General features: G+C 55.2%; 12 protein-coding genes across 12 annotated transcripts; 7 read left to right on the forward strand and 5 right to left on the reverse strand.

Annotated features, from left to right (window-relative positions):
- Positions 1-11: 11 nt before the first annotated feature.
- On the forward strand, positions 12-866 carry VTN31DRAFT_232 (uncharacterized protein; the record flags this gene model as incomplete). Its single annotated transcript, XM_069402475.1, has 1 exon — positions 12-866. The coding sequence occupies one exon, from the start codon at positions 12-14 to the stop codon at positions 864-866; it is 855 nt and encodes a 284-aa protein (XP_069263088.1).
- A 2,681-nt stretch (positions 867-3,547) lies between these two features.
- VTN31DRAFT_233 (uncharacterized protein) lies at positions 3,548-4,452 on the forward strand (the record flags this gene model as incomplete). Its single annotated transcript, XM_069402486.1, has 4 exons — positions 3,548-3,869; positions 3,925-4,013; positions 4,067-4,217; positions 4,271-4,452. The coding sequence occupies 4 exons, from the start codon at positions 3,548-3,550 to the stop codon at positions 4,450-4,452; spliced, it is 744 nt and encodes a 247-aa protein (XP_069263089.1).
- Positions 4,453-5,338: 886 nt separating this feature from the next.
- Positions 5,339-9,175, reverse strand: VTN31DRAFT_234 (uncharacterized protein; the record flags this gene model as incomplete). The annotated part of the gene is made up of 1 exon (XM_069402497.1): positions 5,339-9,175. One exon carries the CDS (start codon positions 9,173-9,175, stop codon positions 5,339-5,341), a length of 3,837 nt encoding a protein of 1,278 aa, XP_069263090.1.
- Positions 9,176-9,209: 34 nt separating this feature from the next.
- VTN31DRAFT_235 (uncharacterized protein) lies at positions 9,210-9,858 on the reverse strand (the record flags this gene model as incomplete). Its single annotated transcript, XM_069402508.1, has 3 exons — positions 9,210-9,214; positions 9,268-9,576; positions 9,621-9,858. 3 exons carry the CDS (start codon positions 9,856-9,858, stop codon positions 9,210-9,212), a joined length of 552 nt encoding a protein of 183 aa, XP_069263091.1.
- Positions 9,859-10,111: 253 nt separating this feature from the next.
- VTN31DRAFT_236 (uncharacterized protein) lies at positions 10,112-11,568 on the forward strand (the record flags this gene model as incomplete). The annotated part of the gene is made up of 2 exons (XM_069402519.1): positions 10,112-10,389; positions 10,449-11,568. 2 exons carry the CDS (start codon positions 10,112-10,114, stop codon positions 11,566-11,568), a joined length of 1,398 nt encoding a protein of 465 aa, XP_069263092.1.
- A 636-nt stretch (positions 11,569-12,204) lies between these two features.
- Positions 12,205-13,131, forward strand: VTN31DRAFT_237 (uncharacterized protein; the record flags this gene model as incomplete). The annotated part of the gene is made up of 3 exons (XM_069402530.1): positions 12,205-12,778; positions 12,829-12,912; positions 12,977-13,131. 3 exons carry the CDS (start codon positions 12,205-12,207, stop codon positions 13,129-13,131), a joined length of 813 nt encoding a protein of 270 aa, XP_069263093.1.
- Positions 13,132-13,514: 383 nt separating this feature from the next.
- Positions 13,515-14,194, reverse strand: VTN31DRAFT_238 (uncharacterized protein; the record flags this gene model as incomplete). Its single annotated transcript, XM_069402541.1, has 3 exons — positions 13,515-13,582; positions 13,661-14,135; positions 14,192-14,194. 3 exons carry the CDS (start codon positions 14,192-14,194, stop codon positions 13,515-13,517), a joined length of 546 nt encoding a protein of 181 aa, XP_069263094.1.
- Positions 14,195-14,473: 279 nt separating this feature from the next.
- VTN31DRAFT_239 (mitochondrial 37S ribosomal protein uS12m) lies at positions 14,474-15,205 on the forward strand (the record flags this gene model as incomplete). The annotated part of the gene is made up of 3 exons (XM_069402552.1): positions 14,474-14,906; positions 14,983-15,083; positions 15,137-15,205. The coding sequence occupies 3 exons, from the start codon at positions 14,474-14,476 to the stop codon at positions 15,203-15,205; spliced, it is 603 nt and encodes a 200-aa protein (XP_069263095.1).
- Positions 15,206-15,467: 262 nt separating this feature from the next.
- VTN31DRAFT_240 (uncharacterized protein) lies at positions 15,468-16,797 on the reverse strand (the record flags this gene model as incomplete). Its single annotated transcript, XM_069402564.1, has 4 exons — positions 15,468-15,538; positions 15,593-15,881; positions 15,936-16,703; positions 16,759-16,797. The coding sequence occupies 4 exons, from the start codon at positions 16,795-16,797 to the stop codon at positions 15,468-15,470; spliced, it is 1,167 nt and encodes a 388-aa protein (XP_069263096.1).
- Positions 16,798-18,937: 2,140 nt separating this feature from the next.
- Positions 18,938-21,562, forward strand: VTN31DRAFT_241 (uncharacterized protein; the record flags this gene model as incomplete). Its single annotated transcript, XM_069402575.1, has 3 exons — positions 18,938-19,077; positions 19,138-21,387; positions 21,439-21,562. The coding sequence occupies 3 exons, from the start codon at positions 18,938-18,940 to the stop codon at positions 21,560-21,562; spliced, it is 2,514 nt and encodes an 837-aa protein (XP_069263097.1).
- Positions 21,563-22,048: 486 nt separating this feature from the next.
- On the forward strand, positions 22,049-23,338 carry VTN31DRAFT_242 (uncharacterized protein; the record flags this gene model as incomplete). Its single annotated transcript, XM_069402586.1, has 4 exons — positions 22,049-22,077; positions 22,131-22,365; positions 22,420-22,876; positions 22,944-23,338. 4 exons carry the CDS (start codon positions 22,049-22,051, stop codon positions 23,336-23,338), a joined length of 1,116 nt encoding a protein of 371 aa, XP_069263098.1.
- Positions 23,339-23,504: 166 nt separating this feature from the next.
- On the reverse strand, positions 23,505-24,912 carry VTN31DRAFT_243 (uncharacterized protein; the record flags this gene model as incomplete). The annotated part of the gene is made up of 2 exons (XM_069402597.1): positions 23,505-24,641; positions 24,736-24,912. The coding sequence occupies 2 exons, from the start codon at positions 24,910-24,912 to the stop codon at positions 23,505-23,507; spliced, it is 1,314 nt and encodes a 437-aa protein (XP_069263099.1).
- Positions 24,913-24,930: the final 18 nt, after the last annotated feature.

Raw genomic sequence — 24,930 nt, forward strand, 5'->3', positions numbered from 1 at the left:
TGCCTCTATCAATGGCCTCATCTTCCCGCGGCTCCTGTGTCGGATCTGCAATTGCAGTTCACAAGACCTGTGACGATGCAAGTGAGGAGATTAGCGACTCAGAAGACCCAGGTGATGCAGAACAAGTTCCGTCTGGGACAGGACATGACGAAGGCCGACGATCCCCCAACAATGAAAGTGCACCGCCACAGTACTGCACACAAGCCTGTCTTGTCGGCCTCCTTCACGGTCATCCCTTGGACCCCAACTGCCCCAACAATCCGCGGCATCGCAGAGGCACGGCAGCCACAATACATCCCATAACGGCAGAAGACCTCACCACCCTCACCCGCAAACAACTTGCCCGCAACCTCGACCGGGATTGTATCTGCCTGGAACGATGGGGCGTTTTCGGGGCCACTGGCGTGTTGTTCAAGATCACTCTGACCAAGTACGGCTATACATTTGTGGCCAAAGGCGTGCAGGCGGTGGACGAACCTGCGCTTGCGCACGAGGCTCGCGTCTATGCTCGTCTCGCTCCGTTGCAAGGAACGAGGGTTCCGGTTTACCTGGGAACCATTACTCTGCAGCGGCCATATCCCTTAGCAGCCATGGCGCGGATCACGCACATGATGCTCATGTCGTGGGCTGGAGAGAGGCTCGAGGAGAAGTGCTGGCCTGAGGGCATTGACATCTGGGCGGAGCAAACCAAGACGGTGCAGGCGCTGGAGTCCTTTGGGATCTGCCACTTCGATGTCCACGAAGCAAATCTTGTATGGAATGCTGAACGGCAGCTGGTCATGGCGATCGATTTTGACAAGGCCAGATTTCTGGACCGTCGCAAGCGCAAGGGATCGTCCATGAACGGAACATCGTCGAAGAAATAGAGACTAATTGAAGTACTTGAGTTATCCAGTAATAGATGGAAGATGACACCTGGAACCTTATCCTAGAATCGTATTGTTGCCGAATGCCTGACATTCGCAATCACCTTTCTGTCAGTAAACCCACCATACGTTGATGCATTCAACCACAACTCTTATCTAGTAGAGTACACTTCAATGTTCTGGACTTCTGGTTTCTAACCTGACTCGCGGCCAGCCGTGGACAATCAAACATAGTACATGCCGCGTGGCCCAGAGGGTAGGCCTACCATTCCCAGGAAAAAGCAAGTAACTATTCGACCCGGACATGATGATCCAAATGGATCCTACAAAGACCACAATCACCTTCATCGAAACACTGAAAGAATCAGAGACATCGTCGATCTTCCACATTCACTATAACTATGACAGAACCACGCGTAATGAAAGTCGTATACATACCCCTTAACTCTCCAGCGATCTGGCCTGTCTATGCGACGAGGGCTATGAGCCTCAGATTCATGGATACACCTTGTCATTGGACCCGGACACTTTTTACACTCCTCATTTGGATGCCTTTTAAGCGTGATGCCGGCCTACCAAGTGCAGTTCTGATGGAGTGCCTGCCGAACCCCTTGATCGTAAATTGCGTCACTTATAGCAAGGAGCGGATGGGCAAGGCACTCGATGGCATTCGACAGATCCATTCAGCTTTCATTGAGCACAATGATCCTCATCCCAGGAACATTTTGATCGTTCCTGGTGAAAGGGGAAAGGGTCATGTGGATAGACTTTGATGTTGCAATCACTTATCCTGACAGATCCGACACTGGGGAAAGAGACCGGTGTTGGCTTGAGATGGGAATGAGGATTTCGGGGAGAAGCTTGTTAGTGCGTCGGACAATTTTCACTGCGTAGTATTTCCTTGCAGTGACAAAATTCACAGGCAAAAAGATCAGAAAGCAGGTCTCCCACCCAACACCAAACATTATTGAGGTGGAGTCGGGCCAATGCGGACATACATAGCCCCTTCCGTGTCCTAAACAAGCCGCCGGTTATTATCTGCCATCGCCAACATCCCAAGATACCAAAGTCCCAAAAGGGGTGTCAACCGGCCAGGTCCTGCTGCCTCCCATAGAACGGCCCGTGCAACTAACAATTGCCATTTGCATCGAGTCTCTTAATGGGAACCCAATTCAGTGTCAGTCAGGACAAAGCCGTACCGCGCGTTGTGTTGCTCCAGTTGAGCTGTGACAGAACCTGAAAATCCTCCGTGCGATCTGTCTGATCTTGCGATGTTTCCCAGTCAGATCCCCATTTAGTAGTAATTAAGTTTCATTTTTTTCCAGGAGACCTTCAAGTCCCCTGGGCAGCGATATGGAGATGTGCCTCATGGACTCCCAGCTTCAAAAGGGCAATGTTAGGCCGGAAGTCGCCCATGATCTGGGCTGCTTCACCCATATCAACCGTGACGGGAGGAAAATGGGAACTGGCAAGCGAGGTTCAAGATGCTGGAAACCAGCTCTCAGTGCACTGCGTAATTGACTTTGGATATGAAAGTACTATATCCGGCTCTGAATATCAACTTGGTGTTGATGGTTGTGGAGGGAATCTGGCATGGCTCACCCGTGATTTGCACTTGCTGGAAACAAGGGCCCATGATGATGCATCATATGGGTTTTCACTGGCAATTGGGCAAGAACTAGGTCCCAGCGGCGTAAGAACGATATATCATGGCAGTCGTACGGGCGTGTAGAATGCTGATTGCCGCGAAAGACCTGCTGGTATGAGACTTTTCGGAAACGACTGGAATTCAGCCACTTTCCTAGGCTGTTCGGCGACTGGACGTTTTGTTTTGATTCCGACAGTGGACTTGATACGTTCAGAGGTAGGTATCACTGGACGTCATGATTTTGTTCGGGGTTTTCGATGCACTGCTTGCCGTCGTGCTTCACCTCGACACATGGCAGCTGTCCTCTAGCTCGACGGGAAGAGATACCTTGTCGTGCCCCGTTCATTATCTCGCCGAATTTAGAGGGCCTCAACGACAGGCATTGCTGACAGGGGCATGAGATGGTGTGCAGCAGTTCTGGTCGTTCCTTCAGCAGGAAGGCCCGGAGGTGCCGCCATGAAATCGTCCAGGAAATTCTGGATGTTGGCGGTGGCCATTGCTTCCGTTCTCTCAAAAGAAGTAATATTAAGTGTATTCATTCAATCTGACGTTTAAAGTCTAAGCAGTACTTTGCTGACCCGTAGGTTACTGTCATCGTGGACTCCCCGGCCAATTTGAATTGATGTCCTGTGCAAGGAGCGGTTTCATAGGGGTAACTTAGGATATGTTACCTTTTCATGGATAAAGCTAGAGGAATATAGTAGAAGAGAGAAAAGAAACAGGTCCTGAGCGATCAAAGCCATCGAACCTCCGGGGTGTGAATATTCCGGGTGATCTGTTCCGCGCGAGGATGTATAAATTACCGTAAATATACCGTAATAATACGCAACAGAATCAGCAGCAACGAAGAAAATCAGCCAATCAACGCCAAGCCGTTTGTGATTCCGGGAGGTTTTCGGAACCTCAACTCAACCTCAAATCCTTACTCCCGCAAAATCAAAGACCACGAACGACTTCCTCGTTTCGCTGCCATTGCGCCTGCGCATCCTCCCCCCTCCGGGAAAAGAAACCAAAAGGACATAAGCAATTCATCATGTCCCCGCTCGCCTCGACGGCCGCATCGGCGCTGCTGCGCAACTGCGCAGTTTCCACGACTCGCCAGCAACTCGCATTGACCACCGCACGAACGGCCACCGCCGTCTCGTCCCAGCGACGAACCATCACCAACGCCGAAGCCAAGGCCTCGGTGCAGAGCCCCTTCGGACCCTCGCAGGATGTCCCCGAGACCACCAAGATCCCGAGCTTCGGCAAGTACGTGTCGAGCCGCAAGCCCCAGACGAACAAGGTGTTTTCGTACTTTATGGCCGGGACGTTGGGGTTGACGTCGGCAGTTGGTGCGAAGGCGACGGTGCAGGGTACACTTCTTCCTCTCAAATGCTGTTGAGAAAGAGTAGGATTGACATGTCGCAGACTTCCTGGTCAACATGTCCGCCTCTGCCGATATTCTGGCCATGGCCAAGGTTGAGGTTGCGCTGGGTGCCATTCCGGAGGGCAAGAACGTAGGTCCAATCCTCTTGCTTGCGTTTGGATGCCAGCTGAATAAGGGCTACAGGTGATCATCAAGTGGCGTGGCAAGCCCGTGTTCATCCGTCACCGCACTCCCGAGGAGATCAAGGAGGCCCAGGAGGCCAATTGGCAGACCTTCCGTGACCCGCAGCCGGATGAGGCTCGTGTCCAGCGGCCGGAGTGGTTGGTCATGCTGGGTACGTAACCCCAAGTCCCGTCCTCTTCTTGCCAAATCTAACGCGGTTGTCAGGTGTCTGCACTCACCTCGGCTGCGTCCCCATCGGTGAAGCCGGCGACTTCGGTGGTTGGTTCTGCCCGTGCCACGGCTCGCACTACGATATCTCGGGCCGTATTCGCAAGGGCCCCGCTCCGCTGAACCTGGAGATTCCACAGTATAGCTTCCCGTCGGATGACACGCTGGTCATTGGCTAAGCTGTGTCCTCTTTTGACTTGACTCTCCACTGCATTCATACATAGATCAAATTTCTTTCTGGATGACAACGGAGGTCGGATAGAAGAGGGTGCTTCTGTCGTGGCCTGTATGTACTGTACTGTACTGTATCCAAATCCATCGTCACAAGCAATCTATGTCTTTCCTTTGTTAATTCCTGCTACGGAGTCGAATATAGTCCTTGGATCATAGATCAATTGCAACTGTACATCGGTGGTTGAAGTCTAAGAAACAAGCCATATGACATCCAAGTTCTCATTCAAGCACGCGAATCATTCTCATGGCCCTTTAAACGTAGTAATCAAAGCATATCGACGAAGATGTCGGTCACAGTACGGAGTACTCAGTATATATATACTATACTATTGGATTCATCCAACAAAAACCCAACTGCTCGTACTATACTCCAATTTTCTCTTTTCTGCCGAAACGACTCAATCAGAACTCAACACTCCTTCAGTCGGTCTGTTACAAGTCTCTGAATTCATCATATCACACATTTTCAGTCATGATTTCCATTCCATTCCAGAGGGACTTAGAGTTGGGATGGGTCTATATGTATAGTATGTACAAGACATCGAGTCCAATTGCTGAAGAACAAGGACCTCTCCAATAGCTTAATGCAAGGAAAAACATAGGAAATCATGCGATTGCCACATATGCAATATTCCACACAGCCGTTTCGGTGACCCAAACGCCGAATAAAAAAAAAAAAAAAAGGAATTCAATAACACACGCCACTACTCCGCGGTGAGGGCCGTAAGATCACACAAAGGAAAAAAAAAGTATATGTTTGACAAAATAACAAGGGATCCAGCCCTCGCGTAGTAGGGAAGAAGAGAAAAAAAAAAGCAATGAAGAAAGAGTTTAATAAGGGTATCCCCCGACGAGCTCGACGACCTTGCTCGCCACGGCGGTCGGATACCCTCGTGTGAGCATCTCCCGGACGACCTCCGCGGCGCTGGCGCGGTCGTCAACGGCGAGGTACGCACGGGTCATCGCCTCGTACGTGCTCGGCTCGCGCTTGTCAGCGCCGAGCTGATCGTAGACGGCACGGGCGCGGTCAATGTTGCCCTCGGTGGCCCAGCCGTGGATCAGCGTGTTGGCGATGTACGGCGTGAACTCGACACCGCGGGCGGCCATCGTCGGGAGGAGCTCGTCGGTGGCGGCGATGGCATGGTTCGCGACCATGGCCTCGAAGAGGGCCTGGTACAGGCAGGGCTGGACACGAACCTTGTCCGGGTGGTCCGGGGAGAGGACCGAGTCGAAGAGTGCCCGGGCACTGGCCAGGTCCCGCTGCACGCAACCCTTCGCGTGGATCAGCGAGGCGTAGTGCACGGCCTCCGGCCGGTGGCCCGCGGCGCGCATTGTGTCCAACACGGTCTCCGCGGCGGCAAAGTCCACCGGCGGCAACGAGGCGTAGGCGTCAATGAGCAGCTTGTACGTGTGCGCGGTGGGCTCAATGCCCCACGAGCGCATCCGCTCGTAGTATGCCAACACCTTGGTGCGGTCCCTCTTCGTGGTCAAGAAGTACTGAATCATCGAGTTGTATGGAGCCGGCCGCGGCTTGTAGTTGGGCATCGACTCCATCTCGTCAAACATTTCTTCCGCGAACCGCTCATCGCTGACCCGGCACAGCGCGTTGACAATCGTCCCGTACGTCACACTCGTGGGCCGCACGCCCTTCGCGCGCATCTCCGCAAAGTACTGCAGGCAGTCGTCAATCCGGCGCGCCTTGCCCAGCTTGCCGATCAGCGCGTTGTAGAGGAACGACGTCGGCTCCACGCCTTCGGCCACGGCCTGATGGAAGATCTTCACCGCCTCCGTGGCCTCGTCGTACGTCTTGGTCGACTCCTTGAGCGTCGTGATGTAGAGACCGAACGTGTTCGCCGAGGGTGCCGAGCCCATCTCCGTCAGTTCCCGGTGGTACTTGGCCGCCCCGTTGCGATCATTGTGCGTCAGGCACGCCGCCACCATGGCATCCAGGATCGACACCCAGCCGTACTTGACCGCGCTGTACTGAGGGTTCAATGGGACATCCTTTCGGGCCATCTCGAGGATCTCCTGGGCCAGGTCCATCCGGTTGCACTTGGCCGCCGCAGTGATGAGCTTCGCGTAGGTGATGTACCGAGGGTGCCGGCCGATGCGACGCATGTTCTTGAACTTGGTCATGGCTTCCTCCAGGTGCGCCTCCGGGCGGCCCTTGGTGCTCTCCAGCTCCTCCGCAATCAACGCGGACCCACGATAGTCGGTGGAATGGGCGTACGGGTCATACGAGTCGTCCACGGTCGTCGCCGGAGACGAGTTGGCCCCGTTCGACACCGAGGAGTATGGGCTCGACGCCACGGAGGGCGACCTTGAGACGGGAGCGTAAGTATCCTGCCACCGACGGACCAAGTCTGGACGGCTGTCCGACAGTCTGAGCACGGCCTGGTCCACCAGCTGCATGGTCAGGGCGTCCATGGTGATCCCGAGATTCATTGCCATCTCGACCATGTGCGCGAAGCGGACAAGATGGGCGGCGTCGTAGACAGATGAGATGTTGTGGACGATCATACCCGCCTGGACCTGGAGCGCCAGAATGAGGTCATCGACGTTGAGCTGCGAGATGCCCATGGGGCCGAGGCTGGCGACGGCATGCTCCGCGTACGGGGAGATGAGTCCGCCATTCTGCACCATCGCCCGAAGGTACGTCACGGCGGCCGGGGCGGAGATGATCATGCCGGACGGCTGGACGAGGACGCGACCGAGGAGTTCCAAGGCCTCGCCGATCTCTTCGTGAACGGGGGCCTGGAGAAGATTGTCATAGCGGGCCGTGCTGCGAATACGAGCAAACATCTTGCATGCCTCCATCAGACCTTCCTCGACATGACCGCTCTTCAAGAGGCCAACGGCATACATAGTGGTCGGCTGGATCATGTCCGACGTTGCCTGATTTGCCCCGGTCAGGACAGCCCAGAACGGCCTAGCGGCCTCCACGTTGCCCTGCCGCACGTGCAGCGCCAGCATGGAAACGGCCGCTCGGAAAATGTCGGCCGACCCGGGGATCAGGCGATTGTAGGCCTCCGAAGCAACCGTGGTCTGACCCGCGTCAGCCGCAGCAATGCAAATCTTGGCCATGACGGGCTGCATTGACTTGCCCTGGAGCATGTCTGTGGCCTGTTTGACGGCCTCGTCGAACTTGCCGGCCTTGATGGAGGCCTGGACCAGGGCGTCGCTGACAATCACCGATTCCACAGCCCGAAGCCGGCCCTCGCGGTCGTCCTTGACATCATCAAAGGACGAGCGGATGCGATCCAGGAAGCGCATTCCGCCCTCCTTCCTGCCGCAGGTCAGATACGCGCCTACGACGGCCGCATAGACTTCGGCATCGCGGCGCTCCACAATGCTGAACACACCCTTGTCGTCGGAAATGGCGAGCTCTCGATACTCGTTGTAGCACTCCACCACGCTCTTCAAATCTCCAATCGCGGCGAATGCTCGGATCATTGCAGGGAAGATGGCTGCATGCGGGACGACCTTTTGAGCTTCCATGTGGGCGTAGACGCGGACCATGTCTTCCACCCGGCCTTCCTCGGCACAGGCCGTAACAAGCGACTTGTAGACCTCCAGAGGGAAAACCATGTCCGGATGTCGAGCGGTAGCTGCATCAAAAAGCTTGAGAGCAATCTGCAGGGAATGGTCCTCAGCGAGAAGCTCGCGTTCCACTTCACTCGACTTCAGCAGGAACTGGCCGGGCTCCTCCAGACCGCCAAAGCGTAGTCGCTGCTGTTCGAGGGTGTTCTTGGCGGCCAGGGTCTCGAGGGCACGGGAGACGAGCATGACAATCAGGGTCTTGTACGTTTCCTGATTCGGCATGACCTGGCGGCGCAACATGTCCGAGTACACGTCGAGGGCCCGGGGCACGGCATGGGAGGAGTTGCTATGGAGTTTGATGGCCGCCGTGAGCAGCGAGTTATACGCATCTACCGTGGGAGTGAGGCCTTCCTTGAGCAGTGCCTCGAAGGCGGCTGGAATCTCGCCGAATCGCTGGGCGTTTTCCAGCTCGACGATCCGGATCGACGATGCCTCAGACTTGGCAACCAGCTCACTGTCTGCGGTCTTCGCCTTTTGCTGCGACTCAGATTCCTGGGCTTTCGTCTCGGCGGCTTCTTTTGTCGAGTCTTGCTCCGCACGTTGCTGCTCTGCTTTTTCCTCGGCCCGGGCCTGTTCCTCCTGGTATTGGATTTCACGCGCCACCGCCTCTTCTACCTTGGCGCTCACATCGACGTTCACGGCGGCCTTCTTCGGGTCCGACACCGGCTTTTGGGCCCGCTTTTTGGCATCCTGACCGGGCTCGGCCGACTCTGTGGTCGGCTTCCAGCCGATGCGCCGCTTGAGCTGGAACTGGCGCCAGTCGCTGTCATCTCCGGTCTGCTGCGCATGTTGCCAGGCGGCGTAGTAGGCGGCTAGACCGCTGTCGCCTGGAGTCGCAGCCGAGTGGCCGGCTTTGGCGCCGGCGCCCGACGAGCTGGACGGGTTCTGAAAGACATTCTGGAGCTGGCTGGTGCGCGTGTACTTGGAGGAGGTGTTTGCGAGCTGGTTGAAGGTAGTTGCCGACGCGTACGACGACTGCGACGCCGCAACTACCGATTGGGCGTAGCCATGGGTGAAGGCTTTTGCGAAATTTTGGCGAGCGAGGTGGGTGAACGGTTTGAACACCATTTATCTAACGGGGGTCCCCTTCGTCTGGAAGAGGTCACTCTATGTTTAAGATCAGTATCATATCTCCAGTACACTGGGGAAAATGTACACACCTTTAGACCCGGTAATAATGTTGATGTACACAGAAGCATTTGACGACTGGAACAGCCGCCAAACGGAGCGACGGGTGATTTGGATGAGACAAAGGGCGTCGCGAATGTCACCACTAGTGGTTGCTGGACGGAAGTAAAGAGAAAAGGGGGATACGGAAAAACGGTGCTTGAGTTCTGCAATTGTTCTTGTCGCTCGAGAATATGGTAGCCTTGGGGACGCTGGAAAAAAAATACTGCAATTGAAGACAACTTTTTTCTTTGGCGAGAGGCCGTGCAGATAGGTTAAATTGTGCTGACATAAGCGGCAAGCTTCGAGTTTCGAGAAAACCGTGGCTTATCAGATGACTTCTCACAAAAAACTCCAGGGCAAGCCATTGGCCAATCAGAGGTGATTCCGACCTCCCCGGTCCTTTGGGCCGGAGTTAGACCATCACTCCGAGAGGCCAGTTGCTTTCCGAGGTCGGCTAGACTCGGCGCCAACCATGACTCATCCTTGCAGGGGCTCCGGCTTTCCCCGATCCCGGCACCAACGGCCACACAGAGACGGCGGAACCCAGGGACCATGACATCAGAGACTACCAAATACTCCATACGGACGAGTAAGAATCAGACGGCCGTCACGGCGGATCGGCCTTTTTTCGGCCCGCTCTGAGCATAATCAGCTTATCCACACAAAACGCGAGCGGAACGAGGCCAACGCGGAGAGAGCCGGTACCAGGGCTCTGGCGGAGGAATAGGTCCAGCGTGGGATCATACACGGCTTGCCGGGCCCGAATCCCAGCCGAACGGGGAGCGATCAATTAGGGATTTAGGGTTAATTGTTTGAAACTTTTGGATCATCGAGATGTCCTCCCGCCCAGCGCCGGTCACCGCGGTGTCGGCGCCTGGCAAGGTGCTGCTGACCGGCGGCTACCTGGTGCTGGACCGGGCCTACTCGGGGACAGTGTTTGCGCTGGATGCGCGGATTCATGTCGTCGTGCAGCAGTTGCAGAGGGAGCCGTCCGAGGACCGCGAGGAGAGTGTGGTAGTACGCTCTCCGCAGTTTCGGGGCGCCGTGTGGGAATACGGCATCCGGCGATGTGAGCGCGGCGGAGGTGTCCAGGTGACACAGCGCAATGATGGGTAAGTCGATACATAAATCGCAATGGAAGAGTTTGCCCAGGCTAAGTCAGAGTCAACAGACCCAAGAACCCGTTCGTCGAGACGTCGCTAAACTACGCATTGACATATATCGGCTACGTTGCTCACTCGCAGGACATTGGGTCGCTGTCGGTGACCATCCTCGCGGATAATGACTACTACTCGGATCCGGGGCAGGCGACGGACCAGCGGCGCGAGCAGAGTCAGTTCCGCGACTTCGGCGTGGCTCTACAGGAGGCGCACAAGACGGGGCTGGGCTCGTCGGCCGCACTGGTAACGGCCCTGGTGTCGGCGCTGGTGGTGCACCGGACAATGCACCCGGACGACCTGATCATTGCGCGGCCGAAGCTGCACAACCTGGCGCAGGCGGCGCACTGTGCGGCACAGGGCAAGATCGGATCCGGGTTCGACGTCGCCGCGGCGGTCTACGGGTCGTGCTTCTACCGGCGGTTTTCTCCAACGGTGCTGGAGCGCATCGGGGAGGTGGGCTCGCCCGGGTTCGACGAGCGACTGTTCTCGACGGTGGAGGACCTAGACCGCGAGCACCCTTGGGACGCGGAGTGCGTGGACGTCGGCATTAAGCTGCCACCGGGGGTGCAGATGGTGCTGTGCGACGTAGACTGCGGCTCGGAGACGCCGTCGATGGTGCGCAAGGTGCTAGAGTGGCGGAAGCAGCACCGAGCCGAGGCGGACGCGCTCTGGGACGAGCTGCAGAGCAACAATGACAAGCTGCGCTACGAACTCCGCCGTCTACACCATCACCATCACCGGCGCCGCGATCCAGACGAGGAGGCCGCGGCGCGGGACACCATCCGCGAGCTGCTCGGTCGTGCGCGACGGCTGCTGCGCAGCATGACGGAGAAATCGGGCGTGCCGATCGAGCCGCGGGTACAGACGGAGCTGCTGGACCGGGTGTCTGAGCTGGAAGGGGTGATTGGCGGCGTGGTGCCGGGGGCTGGGGGCTACGATGCGGTGGCACTGCTGGTCCGCGACGAGCCACGGGTGTACAAGCAGCTGGAGGACTTCTTAGCGGGCTACCGGAGCACAGTAGAGGACGACTTCGGGGGCCGGATCGAGCGAGTGCGGATGCTGGGGGTGCGACAGGGACCCGAGGGCGTGCGGGTGGAAAGCGATCTGGAGCACTATGTCGCGTGGCTGTGAACTTGCTGATGCCAACGACGTTTACGATCGATACGATGACAGTACTTAGTGTTTAGATGCCTAGAGCCCATTATTAGACCGCTAATGCATACGGCACCTTAATGAAATGATGAGTTAGGATGAACTTTGCAAGTCACGGGATGAATTGCAGCTCGTATCGTCGTCCATGTTCACTCCATCCTCGGCCACTAGCCGGATCCTGCTGGGCAAAAATTCCTACAACTCCATGCCGACAGACCTCCATCAGCATGTAAAATACCTAGTTTGAACGAAAAACATCCCATTGTGTCTTTGGCCTGTTTGTTTATGTGGTCCATGCTTCCTCCTCCGTGCCGGCTCAAGCTTATTATTCGATTCGCTCCATCATCGCCACGGCCCGGAGTCTCGACCGTTATCATCCACCCCCCGTCGATCCCCTGTACCCCGGATTCATTGTTCCCATTCCCATTCCCCCCAGCCAGTCTGTGCTAATCAACTACTACTCCTCCCCCGAACCGTTCGGGGGGCTTTGGATATTCATTCGGTCGCACGGGATCGTCCCATTCGGTTGGATTGAGAGAGAAACAGAGAGCGATCGGATCGCCCACGTGAGTCTGTGTGTCCCCTGCGATTCGGGCAGCAAAAGAAAGGGGAGCAATGGCCTCGAACTACCCCGAGCCGGAGCACGGCTCGCAGTCGCAATCGACGGCTGTCCCGGTTGACTCTGGACCAGGGTCAGGGTCATCATTACAACCCGAACAGCAACAGCAACGGCAACAACCACCACAGCCCGAGTCACAAGCCAGCATGGAACCCCCCGCGGCTGAAGTCGCCACCGAGACCTCTGCGACGGCGGACACCGTGGTCGTCGCACCAGCACCAACACCAGCACCAGCGCCAGTTAGTACCAGCGACATCGACTCCAAACCCGGCGCCGTTCAGACCACGGAAACGATCGCCGTCACGGAGGGTGGTGGTGGCGGCGACGTCTCGGATCAGACGGTAGACGACATCAAGAAGAACGATGGCGCTGCTGAAGCCGAGACTGAAACCAATGATGAACCAGGGCCCGAGCTGGCCATCACATTACTCCTGACGACGGGCGCACGACATCCGCTCCGGATCAACGGGCGGTATCTACGGAAGCAGGAGGTGACGGTAGAAGCTGACGACCCGTTCGGCATGAGCGTATATACGCTGAAGGAGCTGATTTGGCGGGAATGGCGGTCAGGTATGTTGTTTGCATCGTCAATGGGTGAGCGTTACTGATCGGGATGATAGAATGGGAGCCGCGCCCAGCGTCGCCGAGTTCAATACGCTTAATTTCGTTTGGCAAGTTGCTGGATGATAATTCACCAATATCGGGTAAACACTCTATCTCTGTGTGTTTTTGTCATCTGATGTGGCGGTGGTGCTGATTTCTTTCTAGAAAGCAAGTTCAACCGCGACGCCCCCAATGTCGTCCACATGACGGTTAAACCGCAGGAGGTGGTCGACGAGGAAGACGCCAAGGGCAGCAAGCAGTTGAGCGGGCGCGAGCGGGAGACACCCGAGCGGAGTCCGCGATGTTGCATAATCCTGTGATTGATTCATCCAAATCCTTTCCTTTCTCCCCCCGACTGCACATAGCACATCACCCTTGTCTCTCTCTTGGATACGACGATACCCCCTCCTGTCATCTCTCCAACCGATATTTTCCTCGATTGATCGTTTTTTTTTTTTTTGGTTCTATCCTTTTACATCTTTTCCTATGTTTGTTGTTCTTCGTCCGGGATACTGTATAACGGGGCGTTGTGTTTTTTTGGTTCTCTCCGTCGTCGTGGTCGTGGTCTAATCTACCTATTAATCTCGTTGGGGATTTGGGGAGACGGGTTGACCGATCAGATTACGGGTCAGGATGAGGAAATGAACACAGTATTGACCATGAATCCATCAATTCCCATAAGGAAACAAGAAAACACAAAAGTCTACCAATCCATCCGCAACCGTTTCTCCATCTCATCATGAAACGAGGGTGGTTCTCTGAACTCGTCTCCTAATAACCCCCGTTAGCCCATCAATCCTGTGAAAAAAAAGATCAAACGAAAAAATTTTCGAAAAAAAAAAGTCATACCAGTAAAGACATCCTCCCAATCAATCTCCGTATCCCTCCCGCCAATCACCAAAATATCCTCATGCACACTACTACTCCTCCCTCCCCCCAACACCATCGGTCGGAACTCCGAGTCCCGCACAATCTTCAGCTCCATCTGCCGACGGATGGGCTCCGCCATGCCGAACGTTCGCCGGAGGGTCTCCATTTTCAGCGCGTCCTGCGTGGCGCGCCATTGCTTGAGGCGGGCTTCGAGTGGATGCGTGGAAACCGGGGGCTCGGTGTTGTAGGGATGGGATGAGGGAGGGCCGATGGGCGCTTGACGGGTGAGGTTGGCACGGAGGGTATCCGGAAGCCCGGGCGCCGAGGGAGCGCCTTTGGGATGGGAGGAGGCCGGGCCTGAGGTTGCGGTGGTGAGGAAGGAGGAGTGGTTGCGGCCTCCGGTGGTGTTGGAGGTTTGGCTGGCGTGGGTTGTTGGGGGGACGATGCGGAGGGACTTGGTTGGGGTTAGTTCTCTGAAAACCCCCCTCTAATAACCAGGGAGAACCGTACCATTGTGTCTTCGAATTTGTGTTTTTTGCTGGAATTCAAGATGATTGTAACCGAGAGAATTCAACTTGACCTCATGCCCTCCGGAAGCTGCTCTCGGCAGGCAACGCATGCGCGTCAAGCTTCTGCGGGACGCCAAAACTACCACTGACGCAATTCCCTCAAGTCACGTGATCCAAGTCGAGATTCTCGCAAGGGAAAATTGTCGATCTTCACCATCGCTCCAATCCAACGCGGAGGCAGAACAAGTTTGTGTGCAATTGAACCATCATACCAGGGACAACCATGGCCCTCTCGTACTTGTTGCCGCGGACGATTGTCCGGCAAGTCTTTGCGCGACAACAACCGGCATGCATCCGCTGCTTTTCCTCCACGACCACGCGGTCAATCTTCTCAACACCGACTTCGAGAATAGTACCGACAACGACAACAACGACAACGTCACTCTTCAAATACAACAGTGCAACAACGTTCCGTCGTACATTCTCTGCGACGGCCACCCACCAAGCAACCTACAACCAAGTCCGACGCGGCTGCCGCAAACCGCAGAAAGCGCGCCGACGTCGTTCCCCGGCACTGGCCAATCGGCCGCAGATGAAAGGCGTGTGCTTGAAGACGGGTATTACGAAGCCCAAGAAGCCGAACTCGGGTGAGCGGAAGACGGCACGAGTGAGGTTGAGTAGTGGGAGGGTTGTTACGGCGTATATTCCGGGAGAGGGTAAGATGATCTATATCTCATCATGGTTGGTGAGAGTTAGGGTGGTTGACGGTTGATGTGTGTGTGTGTGTTTTAGGGCATAATGTTCAGCAGCATAGCGTGGTGATGGTTCGAGGAGGTCGTGTGCAGGATTGTCCCGGTGTCAAGTACCATCTTGTTCGGGGAGCGTTGGATTTGGTACGTCAATATCTGCCATCTCATTGAGAAGGGTTATTGCTAATGAGAAATAGGGTGGTGTTGCGAACCGCTTGACGAGCCGGTCCAAGTATGGCACGAAGAAGCCTAAGAAGGACGACTAAATGGTTCTTGTGATGTTTTTATTCTGAATTGATTGTACATTATTTGGTTTGGGCATGTTAGAGGATTCTTCGGGTTGGGTTGAATTCAAAGGAATCGAGTTTGTCTGGAGCAAACATGCAAATAGCCTACCCTTCCATCTAAACCAGTCCGAACGCCAGATAGCCCATATTCCCTTTGCGCCAATTTATCCCGAAAGAATATAAAAACAAGATATCCGAGATTATGTCGAAAGCATGCTATTTTTCCCCGAGAATGAAGCTGCTAAGGATCGGCCAGTTCCTCCCAACCATTGGGCTTGGGCATATTATTGATTTGAAAGAAGCGCGACGTGCCTAACAAGGAAGTCAGCGGACAGCTGCATCGTATCCTGGATTCAGGGGAAGTACAAGAATAAGGCCTCCAGTCAAAGTTATCGCCCGGATTACAAATACATTTCAGCTTCATACGCTTCTCCTCTTCCGTCGGGCAGTGCGTCAGCGGGACGTGGTAGTAGGCGATCTCGTCAAAGAAGTGGATCTCGTCCCGCCTCAGCATGAGCGCCGCCGCAATCGAGTGCACGGGTGCATCGCCCCAGCGTTCGTAGAAGAACCCGCCGTCATGGTCGAGGAGATCAAAATAGTCGAGGTACGCTGGCGAGCGGAGCCACTCTAGACTGGCGATTTCAAAGTTGGACCACTACAAAAGTCAGCCTTTAAGAAGGAAATGGATGGAAGGAAAGATGGGACGAACAAAGTGGCACCGGTTGTACGTCTCACCGCCATCGTCGCTCAAAAATTCCATCGAATTATCCTCCGCAATGTGCTGTGGATACTTTTCGATAAACTTTTTGACGCTGTCCCACAGCGTCGGAATGGTCATCTGGTACTCGTGCAGACTCAGCACAAAGGCATACTTCTTGCCGTTCTCCTTCATGAAGAGAAACGGATCGAACGTGATGTCGCAGTACAGCTCAATGCCCGGTTCCACCCGCCAGTAGTATTCGTAGTTCTGCAGCAGTTCGTGCCGGAAGAAAAACCCCGACGTGTAGCGGCACATGTGGCGGTAGCTCTCCGAGTCGCCGTAAATGACCTTCTTCTCGCGCATCTCCTCGCGCACGGCGGCGGCCTTTTCCTGGTCGATAAAGTCCGGGTACGACCAATGTTCCTTGGGGATCAGCCCATAGTGGGTCTGGCCCGAAACCAGCATGGAGGTGATCTTCTTGAACTGCTCGTCAAAGGGCTCGTCGTTGAGAAACACCCAGTCATAGTGGTAGTGGCGGTTGAAGCGATCCTCCAGCTGGCGAATCGACCTGGCCAGTTCCCAGACGTCGGAGTTGCGGGCGAGTGTCACGAGCGTCGCATTCACGCGCGTGCCATTGTGCTGGTCCTGCGGGTGTTCCAGGGTGTATCCGTAGTCAGTCGGGTCGGGGACTTTGGCGGGGGCCTTGGAATCGAAGTTGCCAAAGTACTTGCTCTGCGGTACCGCGGAGCGAGAGATGAACAGGAAGAGGATCAGGGCCTGAATAGATTAGCGAGCTGCGCGGGGTTGACAGAAACAGCGTTGGCATCCGCACCGACACAGAAAAGATGATGTAGCGAACATAGTAGGGCATGGTGCAGCGACGACAGCGGCCGTTCGATCGAAGCTCTCGACGAGCAACGGTAGAGCTCGTAAATCGAGATACTTGTGAGTCAAAGGAAAAAAAAAAAAAGAAAAAGAAAGAAAGAAAAGAGCCGGGGCGAAGGATTACAGGCCCATTCGACACGAATTCCGCATGCGGCACATGGATGCGAACAAAGCAATGCGAGGGGAAAACGAGAGACTCGGCAGAGACATGAATAATTTTATTGTTTGGATTTGCGCAGGCCGAGATTCAGAATTCTCCTCGGATCGAGTTCGTGGTGGATTCCGTCCAGGTCGCAGACTAGTATTGTTGTTATAACAGATCAATTCTCCGAGTGCGAGCCTAGGATTGCACAGCATTCGGTGTGCTTTGTGATTCTCGGCACTTTCGGATCAACAACGCTGTGCTGTGCACACTCCGCTACGAGGGCTGACGTAACTCAGGCATCTTTCTTCTGGGTCTGAACCGCCTAGTCTATGTGTGTTTCTTTGTTTTTTTTTTTTTTTTTATTACGAGATGACGCGCGGATGGCCCTCATCCGGGCCTTTGAGAGCGAGCTTTAAGCTGTAGACGTAATACGAATCCGGCTTCTAAGGATTGGTTGGCACTTGGCACGGAATCAGTACTGTACGGACTGCTAAATTTGGCTAGTTGTTTAAGATGCCCCCAGTTCAAACTCAAATTTGCCTCGCCAATCATCAATCAGAAAATTGGTGTTTGAAACGAATATCTCCGTGAAATTTCTGCCGAAAGGGTTTTGCAAAGATCGACTCCGATCTCCGTATATCCTTAACTGAGTCAGCTCAGTAGTCTGCAGTTTGACTCTGCACGCAAAGACTTACGGCCAGTCTTTTGCATTCCGTCTTCAATCCGACTAGAGTATTGGCAAGCTGGACCAAGGCGAATAAATGCTTTCGTGTCAATGCCTGTGCAGGATGATACTCCGTATTGGTGCGCAATAGGTTCTTTTACATTGAGCCATCCGAGAAGAAAAAACAATAACTGTACATCCGCCTCGGGTATCGATCCTCGACGGCAATGGGCAATGTCAAAGGTACTTAGACAGGTACCTTAGAGGTATGTAAGTACCTTAGAGGCAGGTGCCTACCTCGAGGTACCTTGGTAGGTTGGGTACGTAGGTTATTGATGCACACCGACAAGGGGTACTCTACCCTGGCACTCTCATCACACGGTACTCCGTAGGCTACTACTAATTGTGACAACCGGCTACAGGACTATTATTGGGCAGAATACGAAGTACTACTCGCATTGCTCTTTCCAACAATCAGATCATCCATTGAATTTACTCCGTACTTTACGTACCTCTAGTGGGTTCATTTGAGACCGTGAGACGACCGAAGCAAATCAATGAGTAAGAAAGAACTTGTATCTGGTGTCGAAACAACCAGGTTTACGGACTAGGTACGACCAGACGCGGAAGGGCGATGAGAAAAGACTAATAAACCCGACGGAAGACTTACTGGTACAGCCGGAAGCGCCATGCACCGTTTATGTCCACGACTTGGGTCCCCTCACAACTAACATCAGCAATTGACACTTGGCGCTCCAGTATGGATTCCTCGCAGTGAGTATCCCAGCCCTAACTGCTGAAGAATATGGAGGCAAGAAGCTCAATGTTGGAAAGGACGGTTCCCAATGGATTCCGCAGGTCTGGCCGCATTTTGCACTCGATCCTCCGGAGCGTACTCGTACACAACAAGTACTAGTACGTTCAGCCGTCCTCAAAATGCCGGATGCTTGTCTGTCGTCCTCAATACCTGATTCACTCCGCTTGCATCGTCTCGCCGGCTTGGACCTTGGAGTTGCTTCCATGGCAGTTGAGTCGTTGACAACTGAAATGATAGGGATGTTATCGTAGTTACCTGATTGGTCAAGACGCTTTGCAAGCATTCAGCCTTGGCATGAAAATTGACAGCAAAGTTGCTGCAAATCTGCCTTCAATTTTGAACCCCGCCATTCTGCCTCAGGCATCAGTGATGCATCGAATGCAGCCAAGCGCTCCATTCGTTCGCAATTCCCAAAAGAGCAAAAATTCAACCACTAACATCATCACGCACTCAAAACATCAGCGCCAGCTTTTAGGTGAGGGCACCTCGCTGCTCCCACCATGTCGTTCTTTGGCTTCGACACCACCCTGCCCAGAGATCGGAAGTCTCCTCAGCAGAAGCGAGGCATCTTCGAGAATCCCGACCCCTTCGCCGAGGTCGCCCGAGCCCAGGCCGAAGGCGACCACGATGACGATGATGCGTAAGTAGCGCTCGCCAGAACATGTTGCGATTCGGCGTCGTGCTGATTGTTCGTGTATAGCATCGACTTCGAGGATACCTACGATGGGCTGGGTGACCAACTGGACGAGGACAAGGACGCGTTCAACGACGAGACCTTTGGCGCCACCGATGTGGGCAAGGACTTTGACTTCTTTGGCAACACCGCCCAGGTCTCCGATGTCATCAACGAGGAGCAGATGCGATATAACTTGCAGCATGCCAAGCCATCCACCTCGTTGTCCGCGGAGCCGGCGGCGTCTCAGTCAACCGCGCCCGTTTCTACAACCGCGTCTATAACGAGCACCACGACGACGTCCAAGCCGAAAAAGACCGGCTATGAGAAGTACAAGGACCCCGGCTACATTCCAGAAATTACAGCCAAGTCCAGCGTATGGGGGAACACCGCGCAGAAGAAGCCCACCTCGGAAACAACCCAGGCGGCAAGTAAGAAGAAGGTGCTGAGCTTGGAGGAGGTTGAGGCGCAATTGCGCGCGCAGACGCAGCAGCGCCAGCCCCAGCAGACGACTCAGCCTCCGCCCCAGCCTGCGCCCGCCGTACGGCCGCCCGAAATGCCGCAACCACCTCTTCCCCCCGGTCAGCAGGGTCCCGCCTTCCCGCAAGGATATCCGGCGCAGCCACCACCTGACCTGCTGGCCTTGGAGCAGCAGGCGCTGACTACCGGGATCCCGCCTGCGGAGTTTTTACAGCGCTTGCGACAACAGCAGGCTCGTCCAGAACAGCTGTATCATGCGACGCCGCCTCCGCGCCCGCCCCAGATGCCGATGCCAGACATGTCACGTCCTCCACCTCCTCAGCCGCCGCCGCCGCAACAGCAACCTCCACGGCCCGGTTCTGGAGCCCCTCGACCGCCGCAACCCCAACAGCCACCCATTGGCCCGCAGGGTCTCCCGGTGATCACCAACCCTCAGCAGCTGATGCACCTCACCGAGGAGCAGCGCATGGCGTTTCTGCAGGAGGACGCGAAACGGGCCAAGCGAAATCACAAGATCTTCCTGCTCTCTCGCGATAATGGCTTGATGACCCCACAGGACAAGAATTTCATCACACGGATCCAACTGCAACAGCTGGTGGCGGCCATCGGCAACGTGGATGACCCCGACCCCGAAGCACTGTTGTCGGAAGATTTCTACTACCAAGTATATAGCCAGATTCGCGGTGCGCCGCGCCAGCACCCGCGGCAACCTCTGGGCCATTTTGCTCAGACGTACCTGTTCCAGACAGGGAATCGCGTTGGAGGACATGGCCGCCGACAATACAATGCGGATAACCACATGCAGCGGATGCAACAACAAGTCCAGCGGGCCGTCGAGGCCGCGAAACTCAAGCCTAAGAATAAGCAGCTGATCATCGAGGGCAGTCTCGGGAAGATCTCCTTCAGCAACGCCAAAGCGCCCAAGACCATGCTCAATATCAAGAAGGGCGAGGGCGCCGACGGAGTGAAACCCAAGAAGCCCGCGGGAGATCTGAGCCCCAGCGACCGCAAGACCGTGTTGGCCAACATCGAGAATGTCTACGGCAGCTTGATGAGGATGGAGGACCTGGAGCGGAGGATGCCGCCGCCTCCGGATGAGAACAATCCGGAGTCGATCCAGCGACATCTGGATTGGAGGCAAAAGATGCAGGAGCAGAATCAGAAGCTGTGGCGGGACCTCAAGGTGATGGAACCGATCGTGCCGGGCGCGTCGACTCCACATCCGTTCATCGCCTTGCTCTCGTATCCTAAGGGCAAGAAGGCGATCCCGCGCATCTTCCGGCAGATCGATCAGGAGCAGCGGGTAACGATCGTGACCATGATTGTGATCCATCTGGACTCCATCGACGTTGTGCGGGAAGGCCAGCTGCAGCCGGGTGACGCGCAGCTGCCCACTGCGGCTCGCGCCAACATTGATCTATTCTCTCAGACCGTGATGCCAAGCCTACTGAGCTACGTGACGGAGGCACCGTTCAACATCATCATCGGACTTTTGGGACTGGTGCTGGCCCAGACTCAGGTGCAGGTCGTGGCACGAACCAAGATCGGCGTCGGGATATTGACGATGCTCCTCAGCCGTGCGGAGATTGTCAAGGAGGCAGGCCAGGCCGATGAGCGGGACTGGCAGCAGTGGACGGAGAAGTTTAACTTGCTGTTTGATACGCTGGAGCCTGTCCTTGGGGATATCTTCCCCGGATCTGTGACTACTGGAGACGACATGTATGTCTGGCAGTTCCTGGCGGCGCTGGGGATTGGGGCGAACCCGGAGCAGCAGCAGCGATTGGTGATTGCCGTCAAGTAAGTGATGCTTCTGCCAGTCCTTACATCAACGTTGCTAACCCCTGACAGGGACCGTGTCATGGAGACCGTTGGCCAGAGCAAGACGCTTCCTCCAGACATGGCCAGCCAGAGATTGAGCAATGTGAATTTGTTTATGCGCGCGATCGGCCTAGACGTGGAGATGCTGGCCTAGTAAATCACTTCGCTTTCTGTTTCGAGGAGTCGATGCAATGGTGCATTGACGGCCGTGCATTCTGAAACATGAGCCACGACTTGCTACGACAGATGCCTACAGTACAGTACATGCTGGGATGTTGGCTCACGATGTACTGCTATAGCACGATAACGAAGTCAATTGACGTGTAAAGATATCTTCCGTGATGCAATCTTCATTCCTGTAATCATGAATGCCATCTGTAGAGCACTGGGGCAATGACTCCGTACAGTAGGATGAAGGATCATCGCTGGAGCCTCGGGAAATTAGCGTACTGAAATTCCAAATTATTAAAATACGAGGAGTGAAACTACGTTTCAGTAATTTTCACGTTATTTTCATCGTTTCACCGCAATAGCACACCTCCCCCGCCGTAAATGTTTAGTTGTTCAGATCTCACTGCAAGTTCAGAGCAAGAGGCTGCAACTCCTAAACCATAGTATCTTTGGTATCAATTGCGGCAAGATGACTGTCGGCTCGGTTCTCGTTACCGGGTAAGTGCAGAAAATCCAAAAATAGGCAACCCTCGCTGATGATTTTTCTTCAGTGGTACCGGCTACATTGGCTCCTTCACGGCCCTCGCGCTGCTCGAAGCGGGCTACAAGGTTGTCATTGCCGACAACCTGTACAATTCGTCCGCCGAGGTTATCAATCGCATTGAATTGATCTGCGGCAAGCGCCCGGAGTTCATCCAGGTGGACATCACGGACCCGACGGCGTTTGAGAAGGTGTTTACAGAGCACCCGGATATTGACAGCGTTATCCACTTTGCCGCTCTGAAGGTAAGGCATATGTTCAAAGAGAGAGAGAGAGAGCATGCGATTGATTGGGATTAGGCCGTCGGCGAGTCCGGCGAACGCCCGCTGGACTACTGGAATGTCAACGTCTACGGCTCGATCAATCTGCTGCGCTCCATGCAGCGACACAACGTGCACAACATTGTCTTCTCGAGTTCGGCGACGGTCTACGGCGACGCGACGCGGTTCCCCAACATGATCCCCATTCCCGAGGAGTGCCCCTTGGGACCGACCAACCCTTACGGCAACACCAAGTTCGCCGTGGAGACCGCCATCACGGACTTTATCACGGCGCAGCGCAACAATGCCACCAAGGCCGGCAATGAGGAAGAGGCGCAGAAGTGGAATGCCGCCCTGCTGCGCTACTTTAACCCGGCGGGTGCGCACCCGAGCGGGATCATGGGTGAGGATCCGCAGGGTGTGCCGTACAACCTGCTGCCGTTGTTGGCGCAGGTGGCGACGGGCAAGCGGGAAAAGCTTCTGGTGTTTGGCGATGGTAAGTCACGCTCTTCCCCTGATCTAGGTACAGGAACGAGAGAAAATGACTGATAGGATATTTTTAGACTACCCCTCGCGCGACGGCACCGCCATCCGCGACTACATCCACATCCTGGACCTGGCCAACGGGCACCTGCGCGCGCTCAACTACCTGCGCGAGCACCGGCCCGGCGTGCGCGCGTGGAACCTGGGGACAGGCCGCGGCAGCACCGTGTACGAGATGATCAAGGCCTTCTCGGCGGCGGTCGGCCGCGACCTGCCCTATGAAGTCGCGCCGCGCCGTCCCGGCGACGTGCTCGATCTCACCTCCAACCCGACCCGCGCCAACAAGGAGCTCGGCTGGAAGGCCGAGCGGACCCTCGAGCAGGCCTGCGAGGATCTCTGGCGGTGGACCAAGAATAACCCACAGGGTTACCGGCAACAGCCGCCGGCGGAACTGTTGGAAGCGCTGAAGAAATAAACATGATTATTCAACTACCCATCTGCGATGTATTGGATTTTTTTTTTTTTTCTGAGGACATTGTCTTTGAGTATATACCAAGACTTGTTCTTTTTTTTCTTCTGCTGAAATGGAGATATTACCTTTTTTTTTTTTTTCTTCAATAGAACAGCGTTTTGAATTCTGACTACTTCTGCTTTTTCTCCTTCTCCTCCTTTTTCTTCTTCTCCTTTGCCCGCCGCAATGCGGATTCCTTCTCCTTTGCCTCGATCTGCTTTTCGCTAAACTCCCACAACTTCTTCCCCACCGCCTCATCGGTCACGTCTTCGCGCAGGAATTTCATTCGTCGACACTCTTTGATCAGCCATCCCCCTTCCTCTTTTTTCTTCTCCGACCCCTCCACTATGTGGCCGCGCGAGGAGGAGGAGGAGGAGGAGGAATAAAACAACGCCGGTGGACTCTCCATTGCCGCCCACAGAAAACTCTGCGCACCTTGTTGCGGCGATTTCAAAATGAGCCACCAGATGGGCCACGTCAGGAGGTAGAGTAGCAGCCCCCACAGTGAGCCGTCTGTTAGCCATCGACGCATGCCGGGTGTGCGGCTGAAACCGGGGTCGACGAGGAGGACGCGCGTGTTGACGGGCCGGTCCTCGTCGCCGCGTTTGGAGGCCGCGATGAGGTGTTTCTGGAAGTTGTGGGCGAAGATCATGAGGGCGAGTTTGGCGGTTGCGTAGAGGTCTGTTGGCTTCTTCTTCTTCTTCTTCTTGTCCTTTTTCTCCTTTTGATCCTTTCTATTCTTTGGATCTTTCTTTTTAGTTTGATCAGGGGCGGAGTCCATAGTAGCCCCCGTAGTGAGCTTTTCTAAAGATCCAAAATCTAGCTCCCCCCGAAGGTAACTCGAACACGTCGCCACGAGGATCCGCACGTCCCGGTCCGGCGGCTGCGCCCGAATAGCCGGCGACAGGATACTCAACAGATGCGCATGGGCCAGGTAGGTTACCTGCCAATCCTCCACCAAGCCATCCTCAGTCAGATCTGGTGTTTTTGACCTTGGACTCTGCGTCCCCGCACACAGAATCACCATATCCAGCCTCCGCGGTGACGAGTTATCGATCCATTTGGTCGCAAACTGCCGCACCGAGTGCAGCGATCGCAGATCCACCTGCTCCGCGTAGATAAGCTGGTTGTTCGTCGCATCGCGCAGGTCCTGGATGTAGTCCGCCAGAAATACATCGGTGGGGGGATGCTGCGTCAGGAGAATGATCTGTGCGCCGCGCGAGGCCAGCTCGTAGACAATCGACGCGCCGATGCCGGATGTTCCGCCCTGGAATGAATATGTACTGCGTCACTACTTAAACTCCTCTTAGTTGGGGTAGGATTCGGGGAAAAAGGAATGGAAAGCACGGTGGGAAGCTTACGGTTACCATGACCACTTTGGAGTGCATCACGCGCTCTGCAGGGTTGCGCGCGCCGCCAAAGTAGTATTTTAGTGCGGCGATGACGGCCGCGACGGCGGCCAGCTTCGTTGCTGTGTAAGCATAGGGGATTGCGGAGAACCCTTCGGAGATCCCGAGGGTGATCAATGGGATGGGCATGGCGGGTAGAGAGAATTG

This window comes from Thermomyces dupontii (assembly GCF_041956625.1).
Source record: "Thermomyces dupontii strain NRRL 2155 unplaced genomic scaffold VTN31scaffold_1, whole genome shotgun sequence".
NCBI classification, from domain to species: domain Eukaryota; kingdom Fungi; phylum Ascomycota; class Eurotiomycetes; order Eurotiales; family Trichocomaceae; genus Thermomyces; species Thermomyces dupontii.